General features: G+C 43.1%; 2 protein-coding genes across 9 annotated transcripts in view; one reads left to right on the top strand and one right to left on the bottom strand.

The window, feature by feature from the left end:
• Positions 1–5101, top strand: part of LOC116834592 (large ribosomal subunit protein uL15-like) — a 107815-nt gene extending 102714 nt beyond the window's left edge. Inside the window, exon 6 of the mRNA XM_075065158.1 lies at positions 5090–5101. The gene's annotated coding sequence lies outside the window, so the exon portion shown is untranslated. The remainder of the gene's footprint in view (positions 1–5089) is intronic.
• DENND2B (DENN domain containing 2B) overlaps positions 1–22546 on the bottom strand; it is a 315618-nt gene that overhangs the window by 81012 nt on the left and 212060 nt on the right. For 6 of the 8 annotated variants that reach the window (XM_075065155.1, XM_075065153.1, XM_075065156.1 and 3 more), the window contains 2 exons: positions 5103–5254; positions 967–1182 (listed from right to left, as the gene is read on the bottom strand). In XM_075065155.1, the coding sequence (XP_074921256.1) occupies positions 967–1182; positions 5103–5254 (368 nt within the window). The remainder of the gene's footprint in view (positions 1–966; positions 1183–5102; positions 5255–22546) is intronic. The other 2 variants (XM_075065154.1, XM_032796788.2) reach the window with 1 other exon arrangement.

Raw genomic sequence — 22546 nt, forward strand, 5'->3', positions numbered from 1 at the left:
TAGGTCAGTGGAGATTGCCTTAGGAACAGCTGTAAAAAACAAAACAAAGAAGCAAAAATCCTAAGCTGCGTACTGAACATTCTAAATAGTGATAGATCAACAGTTACAAGTTCAGATTCCTCGAGTAAGGCACAGTACAATGCTCGGCCTTATGGAGCTTTCAGAAAATCATGTGATTGTTTTAAACAGTGGAAAAACTGAATAAAACATCAAGCTAAGTCAGGCTGGCAAAAGGGTGTTTAATATTTTGGGCTACATTGAAGGCCCAGGACCAGCTGGGAGCAATGCAGAGCCACCCCACCTCCAGGGGAGGATCTCTCATGCCAGCTCCATTGCATGCAGCAAATGTGTGTGAACACTGAGATCTCCTTCTACTCCCCACAGTTCCTAGCTCTTCTGCCGGTAGTTTCAAATCTGGACACAACATTTCTTTCTACAGGGAAAACTTAAGACTTAATTGATGGATAGACGCTGTACAGACATACTGGGCAAGATCCTCCAGACTGGCTGAGCATGAAACTGGTTACTGGGACATGGGAAGATTTAAGCCATCTTTGTTGCCCCCAGATCCTGGGGCCAATCTGCACCTGCCCAGATACTCAACACATATCCAAGCGCCTGCAGGCTGTTCTAACTTAAGCTAGCAGCCCCTAGTTCCCAAAGGGCCATTCCAGCAGCTGAGATCACAGTGGGGCAAGGATGCCTTAATCATATCTCCTTTTCCTCAGGCACGTCCCTTAGGCCTAGGACAGGAGGTGGGGTGGAATACCAGCCACTGCTGCAGCTCCACATCATCAGAGCATTCCCCAATTCAAGAGGAAATCCTTAAGGGGCCAGTTAAGCTAACCAAAGGGCTGAGGATCTGTTCTTGTGACAACTCACATACACTTGCCTTAGTGAAAGTGAAACCAAGGCTGGACCCTTGTGACTGATACATAATTTGGATAATACTATAGTGGCCATTACCTTAGGGATCCTCCTGGCCCTGCGTGTGGTCAGCAGTTCACTTGTGGTGCTCAGACTGTCATCATTCAGACTGGAAGGGGAGGAGGGGATACCAAGCTGAGCCAGAAGCAGCATGTCATCATGGCTGTGTCGCTTGGGTAGTCGTGGTAAGCGATGGCTCTTCCTCTCGGACCAGTTCCCAATGCGCAGGGACTGGCTGCTGGGCTTTGAGGGTAGCTGCAAAAACATGAACAACTTGACATCCTATTTGTTGGAGAAGAACCTATCACAGACATGAAGCCATGGTGGCAAAAGCCAACTGTGTTGGGGTCTGTTCTAACTCCCTCCAAAGTCAGTGAAAAGACTCTCAACTGACTTCAAAGAGAGCTGGAAAAGGCCCTTTGTGAACATGTTATGGTAATACAAACATTTTTTTTGCCAGGCAAGCATCCTCTCTACAACAGGTACAATGGTTTTAAGCACAGAAGGGTCGAAATCAAAATGATCAGATCTGGATCTGCATCTAGGACCTGATTCAAAGTGCACTGAGGTCAACAGAAAATTTTGCATTGACTCCTGTGGATTTTGAATCAGGGCCCTAAACGTCCATGAACGTTGTTGGGTGCAGGTCAGATAATTTAATAAAGTATACATGTTAATATTGTATCCCAATATAAAAGTATGGCTGACATCAGAGCACTGACACAGTGGGTCTGATTCTCCCTTCCCTTACACCCTTGTAAATCAGGAGTAACTCCGCTGATGTCAATGGTGTGTCACTGGTGTAGGGAAATCAGGCCTTCTGTTTTTCTATAACATTGCCTTCCCCTATATAGTAAAGACTATCTCAATCATTTCAAGAACTTGAAACCTAGTTTTTCCTCCGCCTCACGTTCATGAAGAACCTTCTGAAAACTTCTTCAAAACATGAATCTGCTTAGCTGATCTCTGTGGAAAGGCTGAGTCTCACTACATCAATTAAGCAATCTATGGGCAAGAACAATTCTAGGATTCCTAACAGTATTTGGTATTGTGTGGCAGCAATGTACTGTTCTGCTGCCCAGGGGTTAATGCAGTGGACTGGGGGCCAAGATTTCTGGATTCTTTTTCCAGCCCAGCCACTGTTTAAATGTGGGCAAGCACCACTTTCTTAATCTCTCCATGCCTCAGGTTACCTACCTGCATCAGGATAATTACTGTGCCTACCTCAGATATTTTAAGAGGCCTAATCAAGGTTTCTAGAGTGCTATCAGATGCTCAGATAAAAGATGTTATTACATGATATTTATTAATCTTACTATTAATACTGCCAGTTACTAACATATTACAGTAAGAAGTCTACTTGCTCCAACAAACAGATTAACAAACTACAGCCCAAATCAGCACTTTTGGGGTCTAGATTTACGGTCTCACATTCCTGCAGCAACCATTATTCTTTAATGAGCTCCAGGAGCTGCATATTCTATATGCTTAAGCATGGTTTCTAACTGATAGGTATACATGGGATTTGTGTCACGGACAATGCCATCAATAAAACATTTTCTTTTTTTAATCTGAATCCTTCAAATATTAAAAAACAAATTGGAAAGAAGATCAAAACCACAGTGGGGTTCAGAAGGACTGCAGACCAGCGTTTGAGGTCTCTGGTAACCACAAGTCCTCAAGCCAGAAAAATCATCAACCGTGTTCAGCTTAGTGAAATGAATTCAGCTGGGAGATGATTGTCCACACCTTGTTGACCTCCTGATCTCTTCCATATTGTTCATCATGATGCATGATTTTAAGGGAATACAGCATTGGAAAAACTGGGTGATGAAAAGTAGCTAAAGTGACTGTTCATCAGGAGACGGTGACTTTTCTATTTTGAATCACTGAAGCAGGGCCGCCCAGAGGATTCAGGGGGCCTAGTGTCTTTAGCAGCGGGTCCCAGGGCAGGATGACCTCCCGCCGCAGGTCTTCAGGGCACTTTAGAGGCAGGTCCCAGAGTGGAAGGATACTCCCCCCCCTCCCCCCCGCCGCTGAACTGCCACCTAAGACCCAGAGTGGAAGAAGCTCCGGGGGCTTGGGCCCCACGAGAGTTTTCCGGGGCCCTCGGAATGAGTGAAGGACCTGCTCCAGGGCACCGAAAAACTCTCGTGGGGCTCCTGTGGGGCGCAGGGCCTGGGGCAAATTGCCCCACTTGCCCCCCACTCTGGGCATCCCTGCACTGAAGAATCCTAGAGGTTCATGATGAGCTACAGTAGCCATCTATTTGCTTTATGTCTAGGCAAAATGACACCATAGCTATAACAGAATTTAATTCAAATTTCTGGTCCCATGTCAGAAAGAAGTTATCAGTGGATGGACAGTCTTGTCCCTATGACTGGGCTAGGACTCTGGGGATCTGAGTTCAATTACTGGTTTTGCAACTAAAGACTTCCTGTGTGACCTTGGGCAAGTCGCTTAATCAATCTTTGCCTCACCTTCCCACCTGTAAAATGGGGAGAATAAACCTTCCTTTCTCCCACTCTTTGTCTGTTTTGTCTATTTAGGCTGCACATTCTTTGGGGCAAGGACTGTGTCTGAGCTAAGATCAAGCGTTGTATCTGTTCCAGTGCCAAGCACAGCGGGGCAAATCTCATTTGGGGCCTCAAGGTGCTACCATAATACACGTAAATCATCATCAGCATCTGTGGTAACTCTTTCACCTCTGTTGTGGCTACAATTTTTTCTCCTCTGCCTTCTTACTCATTCTACATTTGTCATTGCCTTTTCAGTGACCCTTTGCTGGCCTTATTTAGTCCTCCTTTTTTGCCAGTGTTCCTGTTTTATAATTGAAGCATCATGTGAACTGTAAACACTGGCACTACAAAAGTTTTATGGACCATGGTGCCAAAAAGATCCCAAAGATTTAATTTAGTGATGAAATAGTACCGGTTTGGTTCAAGGCCATTTCTCAAGATGGAAATGTGCCTTTTTGTGACCTTTTCATGAAACCGATGTGAATGTCTGCTTGATTCAATGCAAAAATACATCTTGACCAAAATGAAATTTTGAATGTCAAAGTAATACATGCATATTATTTTAACATTATATATACACATATAGACCTCTACCCCGATATAACGCAACCCGATATAACACGAATTCGGATAGAATGCAGTAAAGCAGCACTCCGGGGGAGCAGGGCTGTGCACTCAGGCGGATAAAAGCAAGTTCGATATAATGCGGTTTCACTTATAACGTGGAAAGATTTTTTGGCTCCCAAGGACAGCGTTATATCGCGGTAGAGGTGTATTTTAAAATCTAAAATTGTGCTTGAGACTAGGACCATCTTTGAGTGAAAATTCTCCTATATTGAACAAAAACCCAACATCGTTTCACAACTTACACACACAATTGAACTACTCTGGGAAATTCTCCACAAAATGCAGACGTCTCCGACTTCCAGGTCTTTGCACTGTGCTGTCAACAGTTCACACAGTTCTAGCCAAGTCAGGTCCAGAATATAGGCATTTAGGCTTTTCTTTTCTTTTCTTTTCTTTTTTTTTTAATTTTGTTCTTTGGGGGGAAAGTGTGATACTTTGTCTTTCTCCCTCTTCATTATGCATTTAATATTGTGTTTATTTTTTTTCAAAATTTGGTAATAAAAACTATTTTACAATATAACATAACATAAGTTACCTCACTGCTCAGTGAGCCCCACATAACACCTGCACAACATGAAAAAGTGTTTCTTCTTTGTTCCGTCCTTTCTAAAAGTCCACTGGAAAATTTTGAATGGACATAGGGAAAGGCTCAGTAATCACAAGGGTTTAGGGCCTGATTCAGTTCCCATTACAATCAGTGGAAATACTCTCATTGACTGCAAAGGGTCCTGGATCAGAATTGGCATTTCTAAACAGTAACAATTAATATATTCAATAGTATCAGCATTGTTCCGAGTAACAATAAACCTTTACCCTAAATTGATGCTGAAGAATATCTAGATTATGGCCATTAAAGTGTTTACAGCAACTATTTGAAGTGTTTGTCTAAACTGTTTTTCTTTATGCCCTTTCTCACTTGGATACAATTATTGTTCCTGCTATGTCCGGGGTGATTCTCTTGCAAAAGGTTAAAAATAACTTAAATCACAGTAAGAAATGAAGGCTTATACTCTAAGAAGTTTGAATTACCTGGGGAGGCGATGTGTACTTCCTGTCATGCGGAGTCCACATCCTGTGCAAAGAATCTAGGGAATTCTCAGAGAGCTGCTGGGATTTTCGGCCTGCGTGACGGCCTTTTAGCTCCACATCCTCGTATGGATTTTCCTTGGGTGAATCTCCTTCTCATTTTTTTTTTTTTGAAAGAAACGAAAAACAGACAGGAATGTTAAAAAATAATAATCATGTGAACCAAGTGGAAGAGTCATAGCAAAGCTCCTCAGCTTTCAGCATGAGTCATCCCTTTGACTGCAGCTGGAAGTATTTGGAGTAGATCTTGGCTATGATGTCGGCATTTTTTTTTTTTTTAATAAAATGCAAAGATTTCACAAGACTTGCTTTTGAGCATCCACAGCTGGGCAAATTTGACTGATGTCTACAATCTAAGGCAGACACCTATTTTAAAACATATTGGTGGGTTTTATGCATCCACAGCAGCCTCTCACAGAGTGAAATGAATAGCACTGAACAGTTCTCAACACACTACCATTAAACCACAAGTATTTCAACCTTTATTACTTACTGCCTTACCTCTGTGGTCTCTTGCCAGAGAAGATGAAGAGGGAATAGCATCTAAACCCAACAATGCCAAAAGAAATGTGTGAATGATGAGGCAACGAGAAGAGTGTGGTTCACTATTATTTTCCACCACTCCTATTGTCTTCTCAAAGTCATCTCTAAAAATACTTCCTACTCCCCAATTAAATACTTCTTTCTCTTTTAATTTTGTCTAAATCAATATTCTCCATAGGTCATGAGGACACATCTGGCCAGTAACGTGTAAAGAGGTCCAAATAATTAATTCATTAAACAGGACTTATGGGGAAAGCATTATTCTAACCCTTAGAAGTAAAAACGGGCCAACATTTGTGAACTTTAGTGCAGACATCCAGATACAAATTTTGTGGTCTAGATTTATGTTCTGATAACAAAAGATAACCATTACTCTTTAAGGAGCTGCGGAGCTACACCTTCTCGGTACACTCAGGATGAATACACTTCTCCCTGGGGGACCTGGATAAAGTCATTTTAGTTATCATGTACTTCTGAAAATGGGGAATTTGAAACTTTTTTCAATAATTTATTTAGAACAGTATATCAGTGATGTAGCTTTGAACTTTGGGTTATCCCTGCTGAGGATCATTCCAGTCTCATGGTTATCAAAGGATCATTCCAAAATGGCGATCATCAAACTTCAAGACTGTCTCAAACTCTCAAAATTCAGTGTTAGATGTTCATAACCTTAAATGTTTGAATTGATTTTCTTCAAACTGGGTTTGATTGGTAGACCCCACTAAGACTTAAAAATCAAGCCTGATATTTACGCTGTATATCCTGTAATGCAACTTACTACACATAAGGGTGCACAAGAAATTCAGTTTGTATTACATTATACATTGTACTAATTGACAATTTACAGTATAATTATGTAAAGTTATAATAATATATTAATAATTAATATGATATGTGCCAATAAAAGACTTTTCATCTAGAGATTTAAATGCATTTTACTAAAAGCAAGCATCGTTATCCCTATTTTATGATGGGGGAAACGGAGGCACAGAGAAATTAAGCGACTGCACGTCTACAGCACAACCAGGATTACAACCCAGACCACTTGACTCCCAGTCCAATTGTCTAACCATTATATCCTGCTGTCTCCAGGAGTGGCGCCAGAGTTTTTGGCGCCCTAGGTGCAGGGCTGGCTCGCCGGTCCCGCGGCTCCGGTGGACCTGCTGCAGGTGTGCCTGCGGATGCTCCACCAGAGTCGCGGGACCAGCGATAGATAGATAGATAGATAGATATACACACACGAGACTGAATATTTTAGTATTGTTTTAATTAGAAAGATTGGATAGTTGCTGCTGCTGCTGCTAGAGAATGTTTCAATTGGCAGCCACAGATGATTGTCTCATAAGCATGGAATCTAATTGTACATATTGTATTAGTGAAGCCAGTGACTATATAAAGTCGACATCTTTAGATTTAAATGAAAGACAGTTGACGGAGTTAAAGGCTTCGGGGTGAGATATGCTGTACAATATAAATCTAAAGTTACAAATGCTACAGGAGAACCTGGGAATCTCCAGTCAAACTGATAAGGTATCTTTCACAGGAGGAAAAATAATAACTATTGCACCCAAATGCCATTATCTGTAAAGCTGAGATTTTTAATATCATTTAGCTCTAGTTATTGTTATCATAAAGAGTCAACTTCACAAAATGCCTTTTTTACTTACTCACAGTGAATTGGACTGTAGCTACTACATTAAAATTCCTTGTAAGCCAATGAGTCAAGTATGGGGTCAAGGAAGCATTTCAGAATGGATTAATGGACTTCAAAATACCCAAATACATTAGACAGTGGTTAAACATACGCTTTCCTGTCAAAATGAATGTTATTGCATTCGCTTGTATAGTATCCAAAGCCCAGAGCAGAAATGAGCCCATCCGTCAGTAGATAAACATTCATTTTCTTTTTTCATGAATTTAAGTAACATGGACTGGTTCAAATCCAATTAAATCTAAGGAGTAAAAGGACAGTGCAATGTTTACCTGAAATAAGAAAGATAGAGATAGGTGCCAAGAGTATTTTGAGAGGAAAAAAGAGGGCACAGTGTTACCAAAGTGACAAAGACCAGAGCAAGAGCCTCTGATGTGAGTCCTCTACAGAAAGAGGAACTTGAGCCAAATTCCTCCTTGGTGCAATCCAGGGAAGTTCTGGGAGGAATTTGATCCTCTCAGGTCTAATTCACTTTTCAAGCCTTGGATAATTATCATTTTTAGTCCATATGCTCTCTTTGCTGGATGGTGCAGAAAGAAGCCAATTTGCAAAAAGAGCCCCAGTGAGACCATTTATACGCAGAAGTGGGTCCCTGCCCGCTCTGTATAGCCACCTTTGCCCCTCCTTCTTCCCCTGCACCATGCAGAAGAAATGAATGGGGTCAGGAATAGGTACGAAGGGCTGGAGTAAAACCACTCCCCACTCACTACCAGATTGCAGGCAAGCGGAAAGAGACGTTGGTGGACAATTAATGCCGTCTAAAGCAGCACTAACGGTGACTATGTATTCTGTGACCCCCCTCTTTAAGGTAATCAAGGGAAGTGGGACCTGGCAGCCAGTGGCAGTAGAGTTATTGGTCCAGGTGTGCAACTATGGCTGTGGTATAGAAGTGCTGCTGCCAAGCTAAGAAGAATCCCTCTGTAATAGGGTGGCTGGCCTCTTAAATGAAATTGGGTCCAGCTCTCCTGTTCCAGTCCAGGTGAGCCCTACTTTGGTGTAATGAAGAGACTGGGGCTGTCCCTCAGAGTTAAAAATGAAAGACAGCCCAAAAGCAAGGGTGAGTTCAGAGCCCACAGAGGGAGAGCAGAGAAGCCAGAATCCAAAGGAAAAGCCAAGCTGGGCTGAGAGCTTCAGGAGGGGAGCCCCTGCAGGAGAGAGCAGTGAGAGTTCCCTGGTTAAGCAGTGGAGCCTGATCAGGCTGGAGAAAGAGAAAAGCAGCCAGGGGGTAACTTGTAAAATTCCAAGCCAGAGAGGGCTAAAGGCTGAGGGCAGCAGAGAGAGACGCGTGCTGGCTCTCTGAGCTGGAGTGCTGAAGCCAGAAGGCCAGGGAGGGCTGCGGAATGATGGCAGGGTAAGCCTGCTGATGAAAGCTAGAACCTGCCCTGGGAAGGAAACAGGGTGGGGAAGCATGTCAGCTGGACAAGCTGGGGTGAGGTGTGGCGAGAGAGGCCAGAGCCATTCCTCCAGAGACAAGGTGGAGCATGGTGAGAGATGCTGGAGCTATATGGGGTGTGTTGAAGGACTGCTGGGACATGGAAGAGAGATTGTACTGTTTGGGCTGCGTTGGGGGGATTCTGGACTATGGTTGGGGGGCTCTTGTAATACATGAATCCCACAAAGGACTAGTGATATGTGGAAAGTTTGTGTAGAGTTACTGGGATTCCAGAAGGGGAAAACTGAGGCAGATCACCAGTTGTGCCATGGCCTGCTGCAGGTGGGCAGAGGAGCAACCTTTTCACATATGATGGAAGTGCCTGCAAAAGGGAAATTGAGGAAGGGGCTTCTTACTGGGTCATCTAGTGCCACAAGGGGGTGCCCTGGAGGTGATCATCCTCCATGCAGTTGGGCTGGTTCCATGGGTTCATAAACTCAGTTTCTGCATTTCCCCAAACTCTAGTGCCTTTTGGACCTCAGCCCCATCCCATGCCACACTCCTGCCAGAGCCATGAACCATGGAGTATAGTCAGTCTGCAGCGTTGCATTTTTACATACAACTAGACTTTGTGCAGGAGGGGAGTGCACAGGCATTCTGGATTGTTACTGGGTAGAGTCCTTTTGATTTGTTCCTTTTGCTATTTGTCATGAAATAAGACAAATGAGAAAATGAGAAGATGACTTCCCTTTAACAAGCCCTCTGTTGGAAGCCAAAGAGAGGAAGTTTCCTTTGTCCATATGTGGCTGATTCAACTTCCACTATTGGCAATGGGAAGACTACCATTGACTCTAATGGGAGCTGGATCAGGCCCTGTGACTGTATACTGTCACATTAACTGTTAAACTGTTGGCAAAAACTACTCCTAGTCTGTGCTTGCAGATCAGCTTCCTTTACAAGCCCTCTTTTGTTTCCCATTTCCTTGAGCTTTACGTACAGGATTGCTGAGTTAACACATGGTAAATCTACAGAATGGTCTCATTGGCAACAAAATGATTGGTCCATGGTAAAAAGTCATGGTAAAATAATCAGCTTCTTTGGAAAAGCTGTGAGGAATGCGGTGCCTTGGAGCTTAAGCACTGATGAGTTTCCGCTGGTGGCTGTAATTCTTCATTCTGCGATGCTCTGTAAGGCAGCCCCACAGAGTTGTGAAGCAGCACAGAATGTTCTGCTGTTCAGCCCCTCAGACGTAGCAGATGGGAAGTCGAGTCAAACTGAGCAAGCCAGCCTCACAGTGAGAAAAGAGTGAAAAATGGGATGGTGGAAAGAAAAACTGCATACAGATGCCTCTGCCATTTACACAGGGCAGTGGAGTGTATCAGTTTCTTTCCCACTTTGGGAGAAAGAATTATTCTAAGGAAACGAGTGAGTCATGGAGCGTTGAATATGTTTTCATCACTCCCTTGCATTTCTTTGCACCAAAAAGACTCAAATGTAACATATACCAAGCGACTGAGTCTTGGTAAATGCCAGGGGTATTTAGTGTACAACACAATGCGCATTGCATGTCCACAGTACAGTCAGGAGAAAAAACAAACTGATAATTCATAATTGTTACATCACAGTTAATTGGCAAATTACAGCTGGTAGGGAAAATTGCTCCAGTGGCCATTAAAGGGGAGATTGGAGGGAAAGCAGCAGCCATGTATAGAAGCTTACGGGAAACAAGAGTAGGAGTGGGGCAGAAAGAGGCAGAGGCAGGGGAAATAGGGCAGAGAAAGAGCTAAAAGGAAATGTATGGGTACATCAGTGAAGTATTTTGTATGTACTGGTACCAACACACACTTCCTTCCTTCAGGGGACAGGTTTCTACGGGACCCCAGATATCATCCCCAACTTCTTGTGCTTGCTTTTGGGCTGCACCCACCCTTGGCATCCTCTGGATTTTACAGTGTCTGTGAAGTCAGGCATGTGGGGCATCATCCAGCTTCCTTCCCCCAGTTCTGATCACATATTCCCCCCCAGCCATATATTCCCAGTCCTTTTCTGCATCCTGCTCAGGACTGCCATTAGGCTACAGCAATACTCCATCAGACTCAGGGGCTTCGGGTGCCCAACCCCATTTGCAGAAGATGGAGACAAAAGTACAGTTTTCCAAGCAGGGAGTTGGGGAGGGTGGTTAGGGAATTCTCTCTCTGCTGCATCTGGAGAACCACAGATGGCAATTCAGGGGGATGTAGGTGTGAGTGAGTGGGGAAGACTGCAAGTATTACTTAGGCTTCAGAGCCCAGAACACCTACTCCACTAAAAGCCAAAAGAGCAGCTCAGCAGCGAATTAGCCAGACACCTGCACTGAAATCACACTAAAGCAGCATTCCAGGTATGCCCAGCTCATGCATTTTACCGATCATCCACCCCAGTACAGACCAATATCACCATCTTCTGGGGAGAAACCAGATGTCTGCATGTATTCTGGGAGGAACTTTCAGAGCACATGGATGAGAACCACAAAATCTCTGCACTATCATATAGTACTGAGGACAAGATTCGCAGTGGTATAGATTGGTGTAGCTCAGCTTCAATGCAGATATACCAATTTACCCTAGTTGAGAATCTGGACCTAGGAGTTCAGTGTTTAAGGATGAATTAATATAACAAAGTACATGCAAAGCACAGCATATCTGCTCCACAGCTACAGCAGTTGAGAACCGAGTTAGAGACTTTTACCTGTATGTAATTCTTAAAGCCTGCTTTTGAAGGAGAAAAAGGATCAGCGTCTGTAGCATGGAGTACTACGTTTCCAAAGGAAAAAAGCCTTAGATGGGATCTGCTCTTTGAGCCCTGGTCCATAGGCATGTTAGTCCCCAGCTGTGGTTCATAAACTGTAGTTTCTAATCTTTTCCAGCTTTGCAGTAAGATTACTAGACGAGTATCGCAGAGAATTTCCTCTTTCCACTTTCTCTGTGGGGACTGTAAGAGCTCAGATTTGCAATACTAACAGTATTAGTTACAGATGAACAACTGTGGCTGATAGACCAATAAAAATATTTGCCAGCAAAGCAGTCATCCATCTCAGACACAGTCCAAAATCACTTGAATAAACGTAGGTGGCGACCAAACATTAGCACAGTATAACATCCCTGTGCCTGATATTCTGCTCTTGCTGATGCTGGTTTTACACCATGGTGTAAAACCATTTATTTCAGTGGCTTCAATGTGGATTTAGACTAGGATATGTCAGATCAGATTCAGACCCCCTTACTTTGCATCTTCCTGACCTGCAGAGCAGACTGCTATAAATCCAGAACACTTGGTCATGTGGCCCAAGGAGACTTTTAAAACAAATTATAGCAGAAACTGTAATTGTGAGGACAGACTCTACAAAGGATACTGGGGAATACATGCAAGGCCCAGGACAACATTTTAAAATAACTGAATCCCAAATATCTCAATGTAGCAACAAATCAGCAGTCTGATTAATAACAGGACAGGACAGCCAGAATACTCTTTAGCCTTGCTTTGACATGCACATATGAATGCTGTTTAATGTGCTCTGGCTGCCATTACCTTACAACATCTATTATGAACACTGCCACAATTACATTTTCTATAAGCTGCTATGCTTTTCAGACTGCTAAAGGAAGACAGGGCAATACCTTTCCCTTTCAGACCCAACCACCATCTGGGCCATCATCTTCCTGTACCAATCACTGTTCTGTCTTTGATTGATAAAGTCGGTGAGGTAATATCTTTTGTTGGAGCAACTTCTGTTCGTGAGAGAGAGAAGCTTTCAAGCTTACACAGAGCTCAGCAGACAGCTAATCTAAAGCCACAGGTATCATGCTTCAATGGAGATACAAGCACGGCACTGAAGGCAAAGGCGTAAGTTCTCAAACAGTCAGCCTGCTTCAGTTTCCTGGGAGTTGGGCAATTCTAACCTCTCTCAGATTTGACACTCTGTCTTGGTGTGATATGATAGTATGATGGATGATGATAATACGATATGCAATGACAGGATTTTGCTGGAAACATCGAGAGCCCAAGCACTTCCTCTATTGAGCCATTTCCAGGTTTACTGGAAAAGCTCTGCACACATCCTAGCTTGAAAGGAAAATCAAGCAGGAGTATTTTCCGACTGGATCTCAATCATCGATTCATTAGCTCTTGACTTGCGGAAAACAGGACTTGGTAAAGCAACTAATTCTTCATACGTATGTGTTAAATGTCCTGTGGTATGGCTCACGGACGTTCTGGTGCTTAACTGCTAACTGATTGAGGAAACAGAGGAATTGCCCTACTGGAACGGATCAATGAAGTGTTTCCCAAATGATTGAAAGCTGAGCTCTCCTCAAGGTTAAAAAAATCAAACCAATCAATCCCTCTCCCCACCCAGCAGCCCTTCCATGTGTTAAAGGCCAACACTTGTCAGTTTACACATCTCCCATGCCCACCTCGTTTGTGCCACCTCCTTTTGGCCATGCTGGGGTAGAACTTCACAACCTCATTCCCTCCCGCCCCCCCCACCACTCCTTTCTTACAGGCTTTGATGTGAGATAGGTAACAATCTTGACATTTCAAGTATCGTCATTAGACCCATTGGAATAGATGGGGCAGCTCACATCTTAAAGCTATTGATTCAGATTCTCTGAAAACTCAGCCAAATGTCTATGCGTCATTTAGGGTCACTTTCATGTTTTGAAGGTTCCTTCACAACCATAACAGCTAGAAATCTACTCTCTTTTTTTTAAGCGTAGGACTTGTCTACACACTACAAAGTAGTACCAGTAAGAGCTCTGTCACCAACAATACTACTTATGTAGTTAGTTCCCTCTCAGACACTTGTGACAGCGCATTGAGTCCACGCAGCATCAAGCTGTATCAGCAAAAGCATGTTACACAGTGGTAAGGCATCCCAGTGGCCTCTGCTCTGCCTTCTGGAACACTACTTTATGGGAAAATGTCACTGTGTATTATGGAAATTGGTGTGGGGTGGTGGAATCAAATGCCCACAATTCCCTCGGTTCTATCCCATAACCAACTGCTCACTCTGGAGAGCAACTGAGAGATTGGTCTACCCCCCACCCACACCATCTAGTCATCTACACTTTCTTGGGGGTTGCTATCATAGCTTTCCTACTCAGTTCTGAACCTTAGAGTTCAGAAAATAAGATGCTAGTATGAAACCTCCAAGCTTAATTACCAGCTTGGATCTGATAGCGCTGCCACCAGTCAAAAATTTCCAGTGTTTGGCTCACTCTGGTCTCCCCAAAACCTTCCCTGGGGGACCCCAAGACTCAGACGCCCTGAGTCTTACCACAAAGGGAAATAACCCCCTTCCCCTTCTCTTCTCTTTACTTCCTCCCCAGACTTCCCCTCCATGGGTTATCCTGGAAGACTACTGTACTTAAACTCCTTGAATTACAAAACAGAGAGGGCAATTTACCTTCCCCCCTCCTTCTTTTTCCCCCTCCCAGTCTTTCCCTGAGAGAGACCGTAATCCTGGCACAGGGATTTCTATCCCCTAGAGCCTCACTTAGAAAAGAAAATCCAACAGGTTTTAAAAAGAAAAGCTTTATATAAAAAGAAAGAAAAGACATAAAAATGCTCTCTGTATCAAGATAACAATATACAGGGTCAATTGCTTAAAAGAAAAATATGAATAAACAGCCTTATTCAAAAAGAAATACAATTTAAACATCCCAGCAACTACACACATGTAAATACAAAAAAACAATAAAAGCCTATTGTTTTTCTACCTTTGTACTCACAACTTGGAAACTGAAGATTAGAAGCGTGAAGATAGAAAGATCCCTCTCATAGCCGAGAGACAGACAAAAGACACACACAAAGGGACACACCCCCAAACATTCCCTCCCTGAGCTTTTAAAAATCCGGTTTCCTGATTGGTCCTCTGGTCAGGTGTTTGGTTCCCTTTGCTAACCCTTTACAGGTAAAAGAAACATTAACTCTTAGCTATCTGTTTATGACAGTTGCACCCTAGACCTTGGGAAACACTAGACTTGGAGAAAGTAATGAAAACCCTGCACCTTATCAATTTTGCAGTGCTCTGAAAGGCGGGGAGGGACATTTTTCTCGCTAGCCTGTGTGGGGATCAGTCAAGGCCATGAAGCATGATATTTACATGGGCTGAGTCACCTTGAAATCTAGTGAATTAACAAACCCCAAACAAAAAAAGTTAAACTCTGCCCATTCCTTTGTACCTCTGCCAATTTTGTTGTTTTACAATCATTTATTTTTTCAATGTTTTGCTTTCCCCTGTTGCTGTGAAAAAGACTCAGCCCCACAGCAGGGGAAACTGACCAGCTACACTAGACAAACCACAAAATGAAATGTGCATAACAACAAACAGAAAGACTAGAGGCAATATTTTGTTCCTCTAATCTACCCTGGTTCTGGTCTTCTTAGGTGTTAGCTGAAACCAGGGGCAGCTCTAGGCATTTTGCCGCCCCAAGCACGGCAGGCAGGCTGCCTTTGGCAGCAGGCCTGTGGAGGGTCCGCTGATTCCATGGCTTTGGCGGACCTCCCGCAGGAGCGGGAGGTCTGCTGAAGCTGCGGGATCAGCGGACTCTCCGCAGGCATGCCACCAAAAGCAGCTTGCCTGCTGCCCTTGCAGCGACCGGCAGAGCACCGCCAGTGGCTTGCTGCCCCAAGCACGTGCTTGGTGTGCTGGTGCCTGGAGCCGCCCCTGGTTGAAATATCTGTAGCTAACGGTATTTCAGACAGAAGCGTGATATTTCAGTTGGCATTGTCTCTATCTACCCTTACAATGCCATGTGCAGCTATAAACATTTACTAGTTTAAGTTTCCAATTATCCATAGGCTATTGAAAAATACAGGACTCAACTGAGTGGCTTGTGGACAGGTGTGATGATCAGGAGAACACACAGAACCTCCCTCCCAGTACATATTCCTCACAAACCCCAGCCACCCTTGCATTCTCCGCAGTCTAGGGAGCAGCTCCCCTATGCTGCAAACTCTTCCCAATATAACCCCCAGAGCACAAGGGGAGCAGGTGCTTGAACCCCATTCAGAAATTCCATCTTAATTTTAGAAATACTACAAGTCCTTCAATTTTCATCAGTAGACTGCAGCAGTTCTGCAGACATCAAAACGCACACAGTGGCTGACAGCAGCTGCATCTACTTTAAGCTCCTCAGTTTTTCTGTGTGTTTCCTTTTCCTGCCTTACATCCGTTCTCAGAAGGCCAGATTTCCAACACAACTTAACTATCACCTTTTATTTAAAGCCAATATTTAAAAATAAAAATAAAATCATGTATGGTTCAGCTGACTGGGAGCTTCACTGGCTTCAAAGGAGCATTTTGTCTGGCCTCAAATAATTTCTGAATGTTTGACAAATAAATAAAAGAGAGATGGGTCTGAACCAAAATCCTGACTCTGGACATCCTTGAACTTTGGGGAAGTTTGGAACCAGATAGGAATTTGTGACGGTCTCCGGTCCCCATAATAGGCCAAAATAAAATCTCTGGATGTGGAGGGCAGGAGAAAAAGAGATCAGACCTGAATCCAGAGCCAAATTTTAAGCTAACTCCTATCTCTATAATGGACAATGCCCCTCTTTCAGGGGGTTAGCATCCAGATTTGGACATGAACTTCACAGCCCAACTTTAAAATAAAAATCACCTTGTTTCCTAATAATTTCCACTTGGGATCCCGATTAATCAATGTAATGATTTTTGCAAGATATGTGCATACCACCAACAAATGCCACTGACTATCCTTTCCCCTTTCCCTCTTCCCCCTTTCTGTATTCTCTGTCCTCCTTTAATATCTTGTCTATCTAGAAGCTTGGCAGCTTCTCAATGGCAATTCCTATTCCACTGGAGCAAGTTCTATAGGGGCACTTCCTGACTGTGGCTATTTGTTGGTATCAATCTTCCATCCTTGTTCATTCTATATTATATTTTAAATGGTGGTTAAAAATGTACCTAAACTTTATGAACAAGAAACTCCCCCCACCCTCCCACCCACCGCTGATTATATCAACCATGACAGTGAGCCAGAGAGACATGGTCTAGTGATCTAACTCTAACCTAGAGCCAGAAGCCTGCTACTAGTGAGTTCTAGTCCAAGTTTTGACACTGACTCCCCAATATGGCCTTGGGCAAGTCACTTAACTTCAATGGGACTGTATCCCCTTCTGCAATATGGACATAATAATACTTGGGGACTGATCCTGATCCTATTGAAGATAAGAGCAAAACTCTCATGGGGGCAGGATCAGGCAGTTAGTTATCTCCTACAAAAGGATGTATGGAAAACAATTAGCTAATAGGATAGATTCAGCGCTGGAGCTATTCTGACAGAAGAGTACAGATGGAGGGAAAGACCCGGTCAGAAAACCTGCCAAGGGTTAGGGAAGAAGGGCTAATACAACCCCAAAGTGTGCAGCATTAAACAACTAGGGCATGTTACCAACCCTAGCCAGGATACAAACTTGTTCAGTGTGTCCCAATAGCAGTGGCATGCCTATGGAGTCCTGGCCACAAACTGAAACCTGCCCCGGACCAAAAGGAATGCCTGGTGGAAAGCAGCGGCAATACCACAACTGGCCCTCTTCTGTGGCACATCTGTCACTTCTGGGGGCTTGGGGACAGGATGTAACCAGGGACGGCTCTATGTTTTTTGCCGCCCCAAGCACAGCAGGTAGGCAGGAGGCTTTTGGTGGCGCGCCTGCAGGCAGTCCACTGGTCACACGGATTCAGCGGCATGCCTGCGAGAGGTCCGCTGGTGCCACGCCATCAGAGTCCTCGCCACTGAACTACCGCTGAAGCCGCGGGGCCGGCAGTCCTCCCGCAGGCGCGCCACTGAAAGCCACCTGCCTGCCACCCTCACAGAGACCGGCAGGCCACCCCCCAGATGTAACTTACCACTCTCCACTCTAGAAAAAGTGAATCTGGCCCTGTGTGTACAAAGGATTTGGAGCATTCCAAGTTCAGTTTATAATGTAGTGTCCTCTTTGTGTATTGTGCAAGGCAGAGTGCAATAGTGCAAGGAAAAGTGCTCCTTCCCCATGTTCTGTTACTACACAGCTGTGTCCCAAAGTCAATTTGTTTAATTTATTTTTTTAAAACAAGGGGAATTTCTTTGTAGGTGCTGTACTTACACATTTTTTTTTCTTGAGCCAGGCCTGCTTAAAATAAAGGGTCAGATTCTCAGCTGACGTAAATCAGCATAGTTCCATTGTTTCTCAGCGATTTAATAGGCTTTCAGGCCAGAAAAGACCATGATGATTATCTAGTCTGACTCTCCTGTATAACACGTCACCGAATTCTACCTAGAAATTCCTAATGTGGAGGGCAGTTATTCTTCCCTACTATTTAAATGAACACTATGGAGCCAAATAATTTGAGGTTAACTAAGACCTAGTCTCAGTTGAAAGACTAACAGCGATGATGAATCTACCTGCTAATTTTTACAGTTATGATAGATCATCACCTGTAGCCTGTTTAGATCCATACTCACTAAAGACAGAAATCTAATAAATGAACAAATTGTTGTGTATGACCTGGCAAGCTATAATGACAACCTTCTCTATCGTGGGAGCAAGACATCTCTGCACCAATGCATGTGATTGCAATAAATCCTATCTCAAACAGAAGTTGAGTAAAGGACTACACCTGATAGAAGAACAGTCTGACACATATACAAAGGCTGGGTGTTTAAGACAACTCCATGGTTTCAGCCAAGTCCTCGTTAGTATAGTGGTTAGTATCCCTGCCTGTCACGAAGGAGAGTGGGGTTCAATTCCCTGACGGGGAGGTGAATGTGTGTTTTTGTAAACAAGACATGAGAAGTCATTCTTCCGCTCTACTCTGCGCTGGTTAGGCCTCAACTGGAGTATTGTGTCCAGTTCTGGGCACCGCATTTCAAGAAAGATGTGGAGAAATTGGAGAGGGTCCAGAGAAGAGCAACAAGAATGATTAAAGGTCTTGAGAACATGACCTATGAAGGAAGGCTGAAAGAATTGGGTTTATTTAGTTTGGAAAAGAGAAGACTGAGAGGGGACATGATAGCAGTTTTCAGGTATCTAAAAGGGTGTCATCAGGAGGAGGGAGAAAACTTGTTCACCTTAGCCTCTAATGATAGAACAAGAAGCAATGGGCTTAAACTGCAGCAAGGGAGATTTAGGTTGGACATTAGGAAAAAGTTCCTAACTGTCAGGGTAGTTAGACACTGGAATAAATTGCCTAGGGAGGTTGTGGAATCTCCATCTCTGGAGATATTTAAGAGTAGGTTAGATAAATGTCTATCAGGGATGGTCTAGACAGTATTTGGTCCTGCCATGAGGGCAGGGGACTGGACTCAATGACCTCTCGAGGTCCCTTCCAGTCCTAGAGTCTATGAATCTATGAATCTATAAACAAGAAACCACAAAGCTTCTAATTACATGATCACTATTAATACAGCTCCAAGGAGGAAAAGAATGCAAGTCAGCCCCACCCTTCTCAGGAAAACTTTTTCTGTCAACAGTCAGGGTAGACAGATTTCTCAGCAAAAAGAGTAGCATCCTTCTTGGATACAGCAACTGCAGAGGTGTCAGAGAGATCGTGAACAGTTCCTTGCTAAGATGCAACATACAAAGTGAGCACATGCAGCCCCACTGAACACTGGGTTTTCCATAAAGTCTCACGTTGGAGACGAGCTCTACCAATATTGTTGAACTGCTAGCACTCTGATGGTTCAGAAGGTAAGTGTTTCTTGGCATGAATAAATTCTTACTATACTTGTAAAATTAGATTTTTTAAACAATCCATTTTTTAATATGAATTGTTGCCCATTTTCTTGTTTGATTGCTTTTTTAATCACCATTTTATCAATTTTTCACCAACGTTTTACAACTGTGGAGAGTAACTGCTCTGTGCTTTGCACTGTCTTCATCTCACTGTCTTAGTTCATCGTCAGTGGCAATGACATCATTTGCTCTCTTCTAAAGGCTAGACACTAAGGTGAGAGGTGCTTTAGAAATACCAGAGATTAGACTTAATTAGATAACAACGTTCAAAATGATTTCACTGATCATTGGGAAAGGGTCTGGAAAACTGAAAACATATGACACATATGGCAGGAAATGCTGCTATCTACAAGAGCAGCAGAAACAACGTTTTCAGACATCTCTGTTATATTGCTGTGATAGTTTTCTAAATGTATACCAAGCCAAGCATGGTAGGTTTCCCCAACTGAATTTATAAAGCCACACCAATTTGGGTCTGATTAAAGGCTCATTCTAAACCACAAGAAGCAAAATTATGCAAAGTTTACTATGACTGTCACATTCCACCAAGCTCCAGTATGGAAAAGAAATGAAGCCCACATGGTTCCACTCACATTCAGTTGAGCTCTGAATAACACCCAAAATGTGCTCCCTTTTTATCTAATCTTTTACTACTCAGTGCAGAGGGGATCATTGTTTCCCAATCTCTTGTTTGAATTTACATTTAATCTGTGAAAATTACAAAAATGTTACAAAATTAAACAAAGCTTCTGTCTTGCAACTGTAGGTACTTTAATGGACTTCAAAGTTCTATCAGTTAGTTTAAAAATATTGTGTAAAACACCAATTCAGCTCTTTGACTAATATAAATTAAAAACAAAATAAATTAGCACAATAATCCACCCCACCTTATTTCCTGCCCTCCCCAACCTGAAGAAAAAGAAAACACTCTATGGAGGAAGGCAGACAAAAGTATGGTGTAAGTATGCATTGGATAATGTAAGGTTTATTGAGTAAGGATCTACTACCAAAGAACAATGAATCTGAATGGTCCTTGCATGCTTGAAGGTAATAGTTTGATCCCTATATTAGCTCTGATTATAGAGTTCAGTATCAGATAGCACTCATGTCACTGCCCCATATATTGTAAAAGCTTTTCAGAGACACTCCTCCCTTGTAGATAATTCTTTCTCAAAGAAGACAAGCATCCACAACTGCTATCCATTTTCCACTGAAAGGACAGACTTCTGCGACCAGTGGCTCACAATACAAATGCTAGCAGCAGACAATACAGCTCCCATGGATTTAATTCTGCATCCACCAAGACAGAGTTTAGACAGAATGAGAAGCAAGCAGGTTTGAGGTGGATGAAAAGTATGGATCTTTAGGCCTCAAAAAATTCTGCAGCCTTGTCCCAGCAGCAAGGAACTCCATGGCAATGCCTGGGATTCCCTGTTTTTATACAGGTACCAGCATTATTCATATTTATTTTGGCAAAACTTTCTGTATTACTACAGTCATGGTCAGTTAGTCACCAGCGAGGCTTTAGGTGAATAGATGACTCAGGCAATCAGTTATGGGCTAGACAGAGTTTCACCTCTAGGTCAAGCATTCATCTGCAAACCCAGTTAGCAGTGACAGAAAGTGATTTTTTTCCATGACTTAAGCCCAAATCTACAAAATATACTCTTGCATGAGCACAATCTATGATGGCACATAAACTGCTCTTTAAAGATTTGGGCCTAAAACTACCAGTTATGTATTAATTATGACATACAATGTGTTAGATAACAAATGATCAAGTAGACTACACTAGCAGATTTTCATTAAAGGCTGAGATCCAACTGCTTTGTTTTGGCTTTACTCTATTAATATGTGTTGGCTTCTATAAAGAATTATATTCATTAGGTATTCTTCCCTCACAACATGTATTGAATGAAGCACTTTGGAAAAGAGGCTGTTAGAAAGAAGTAGAAAACAATGAAGTTCTCTGTTTATCCACTGATAGAAACACTGCAGATTCTCCCCAATGCCCTGTCAACGTACCCAAGATATAATCTTTCAGGAGCAGGTTTATAGTTCTCAGAAGGTAGAAGAGTAAATTATTATTCTGTTATACTGGACCCTGGGTCCCTTTTAGCCAAAAGGCGTATTCTTTCCAATGCTGAGCATTTTGTTTTGATTTTACAATGTAAAAAACACACGGAAAGGGGGAAAACAAGTGTTACAAATTTAACATCTGGCAGCGTGTTGACAGTCCCTGAGCAGTGATGTGTAATGTAACGTGCAATATGGTTTTCCCATGTCAGCTACCCAAGGGGTCTGTCAGCTTATGTAGAAGTTCTGCAATTACTAGTGAGAACTCTTCATGCCAAGTGTATTCTTCTGCCTACATAACCTCTGGTGCATGTTTATGTGCACAGATGGGACAGGAGTACCCCTGCAGTTCTCAGAGCATCTTCTTTGAGTGAGAGAAAGGGAAAGCATAGCTGAGCTGTTTTAAAAAAGAGAGGGGAAAATTCTGCCTTCAGATGTGTCTGTTTGTGTGCGTGCCAGATTTACACTGAAGTCAGTGGGAGCTGCCCTCTCAAGGGCAGAATTTGGCCTGAAGGATGAACAAAGAGACACTGTTATAGCAATAAGGCCAGCTGTGTCTGTCCATCCATATTCGTTATCAGGTTCTCCACTGCACTTTAAAAAAATTAAAACAGAGAGTGAGAGGAATATTTTAACATGTTTTTGTTTCCCTAGTAAGGCAATCTGACGCCAACCAGGAGTGATGGACCCCACACATTACAGAAAACCACAACTAATTGGCAAAACAAAGGCTGAATGGGCCTGGAAAATCAACTGATCTCTCACTTCTAGTGCTGGTCTCTCTAGGAGAGGGATGAAGTACACTGCCAGGCTCTGTCATTAACCTGCCAAGTCCCTTAGTGCGATAGGCCCGTGCTAGTCCAAGGGCAGCATCTCCTGCCAGGATGTGCCACTTCAGCAGCATCTCAA

This window comes from Chelonoidis abingdonii, chromosome 4 (genome assembly GCF_003597395.2).
Source record: "Chelonoidis abingdonii isolate Lonesome George chromosome 4, CheloAbing_2.0, whole genome shotgun sequence".
NCBI classification, from domain to species: Eukaryota; Metazoa; Chordata; order Testudines; family Testudinidae; genus Chelonoidis; species Chelonoidis abingdonii.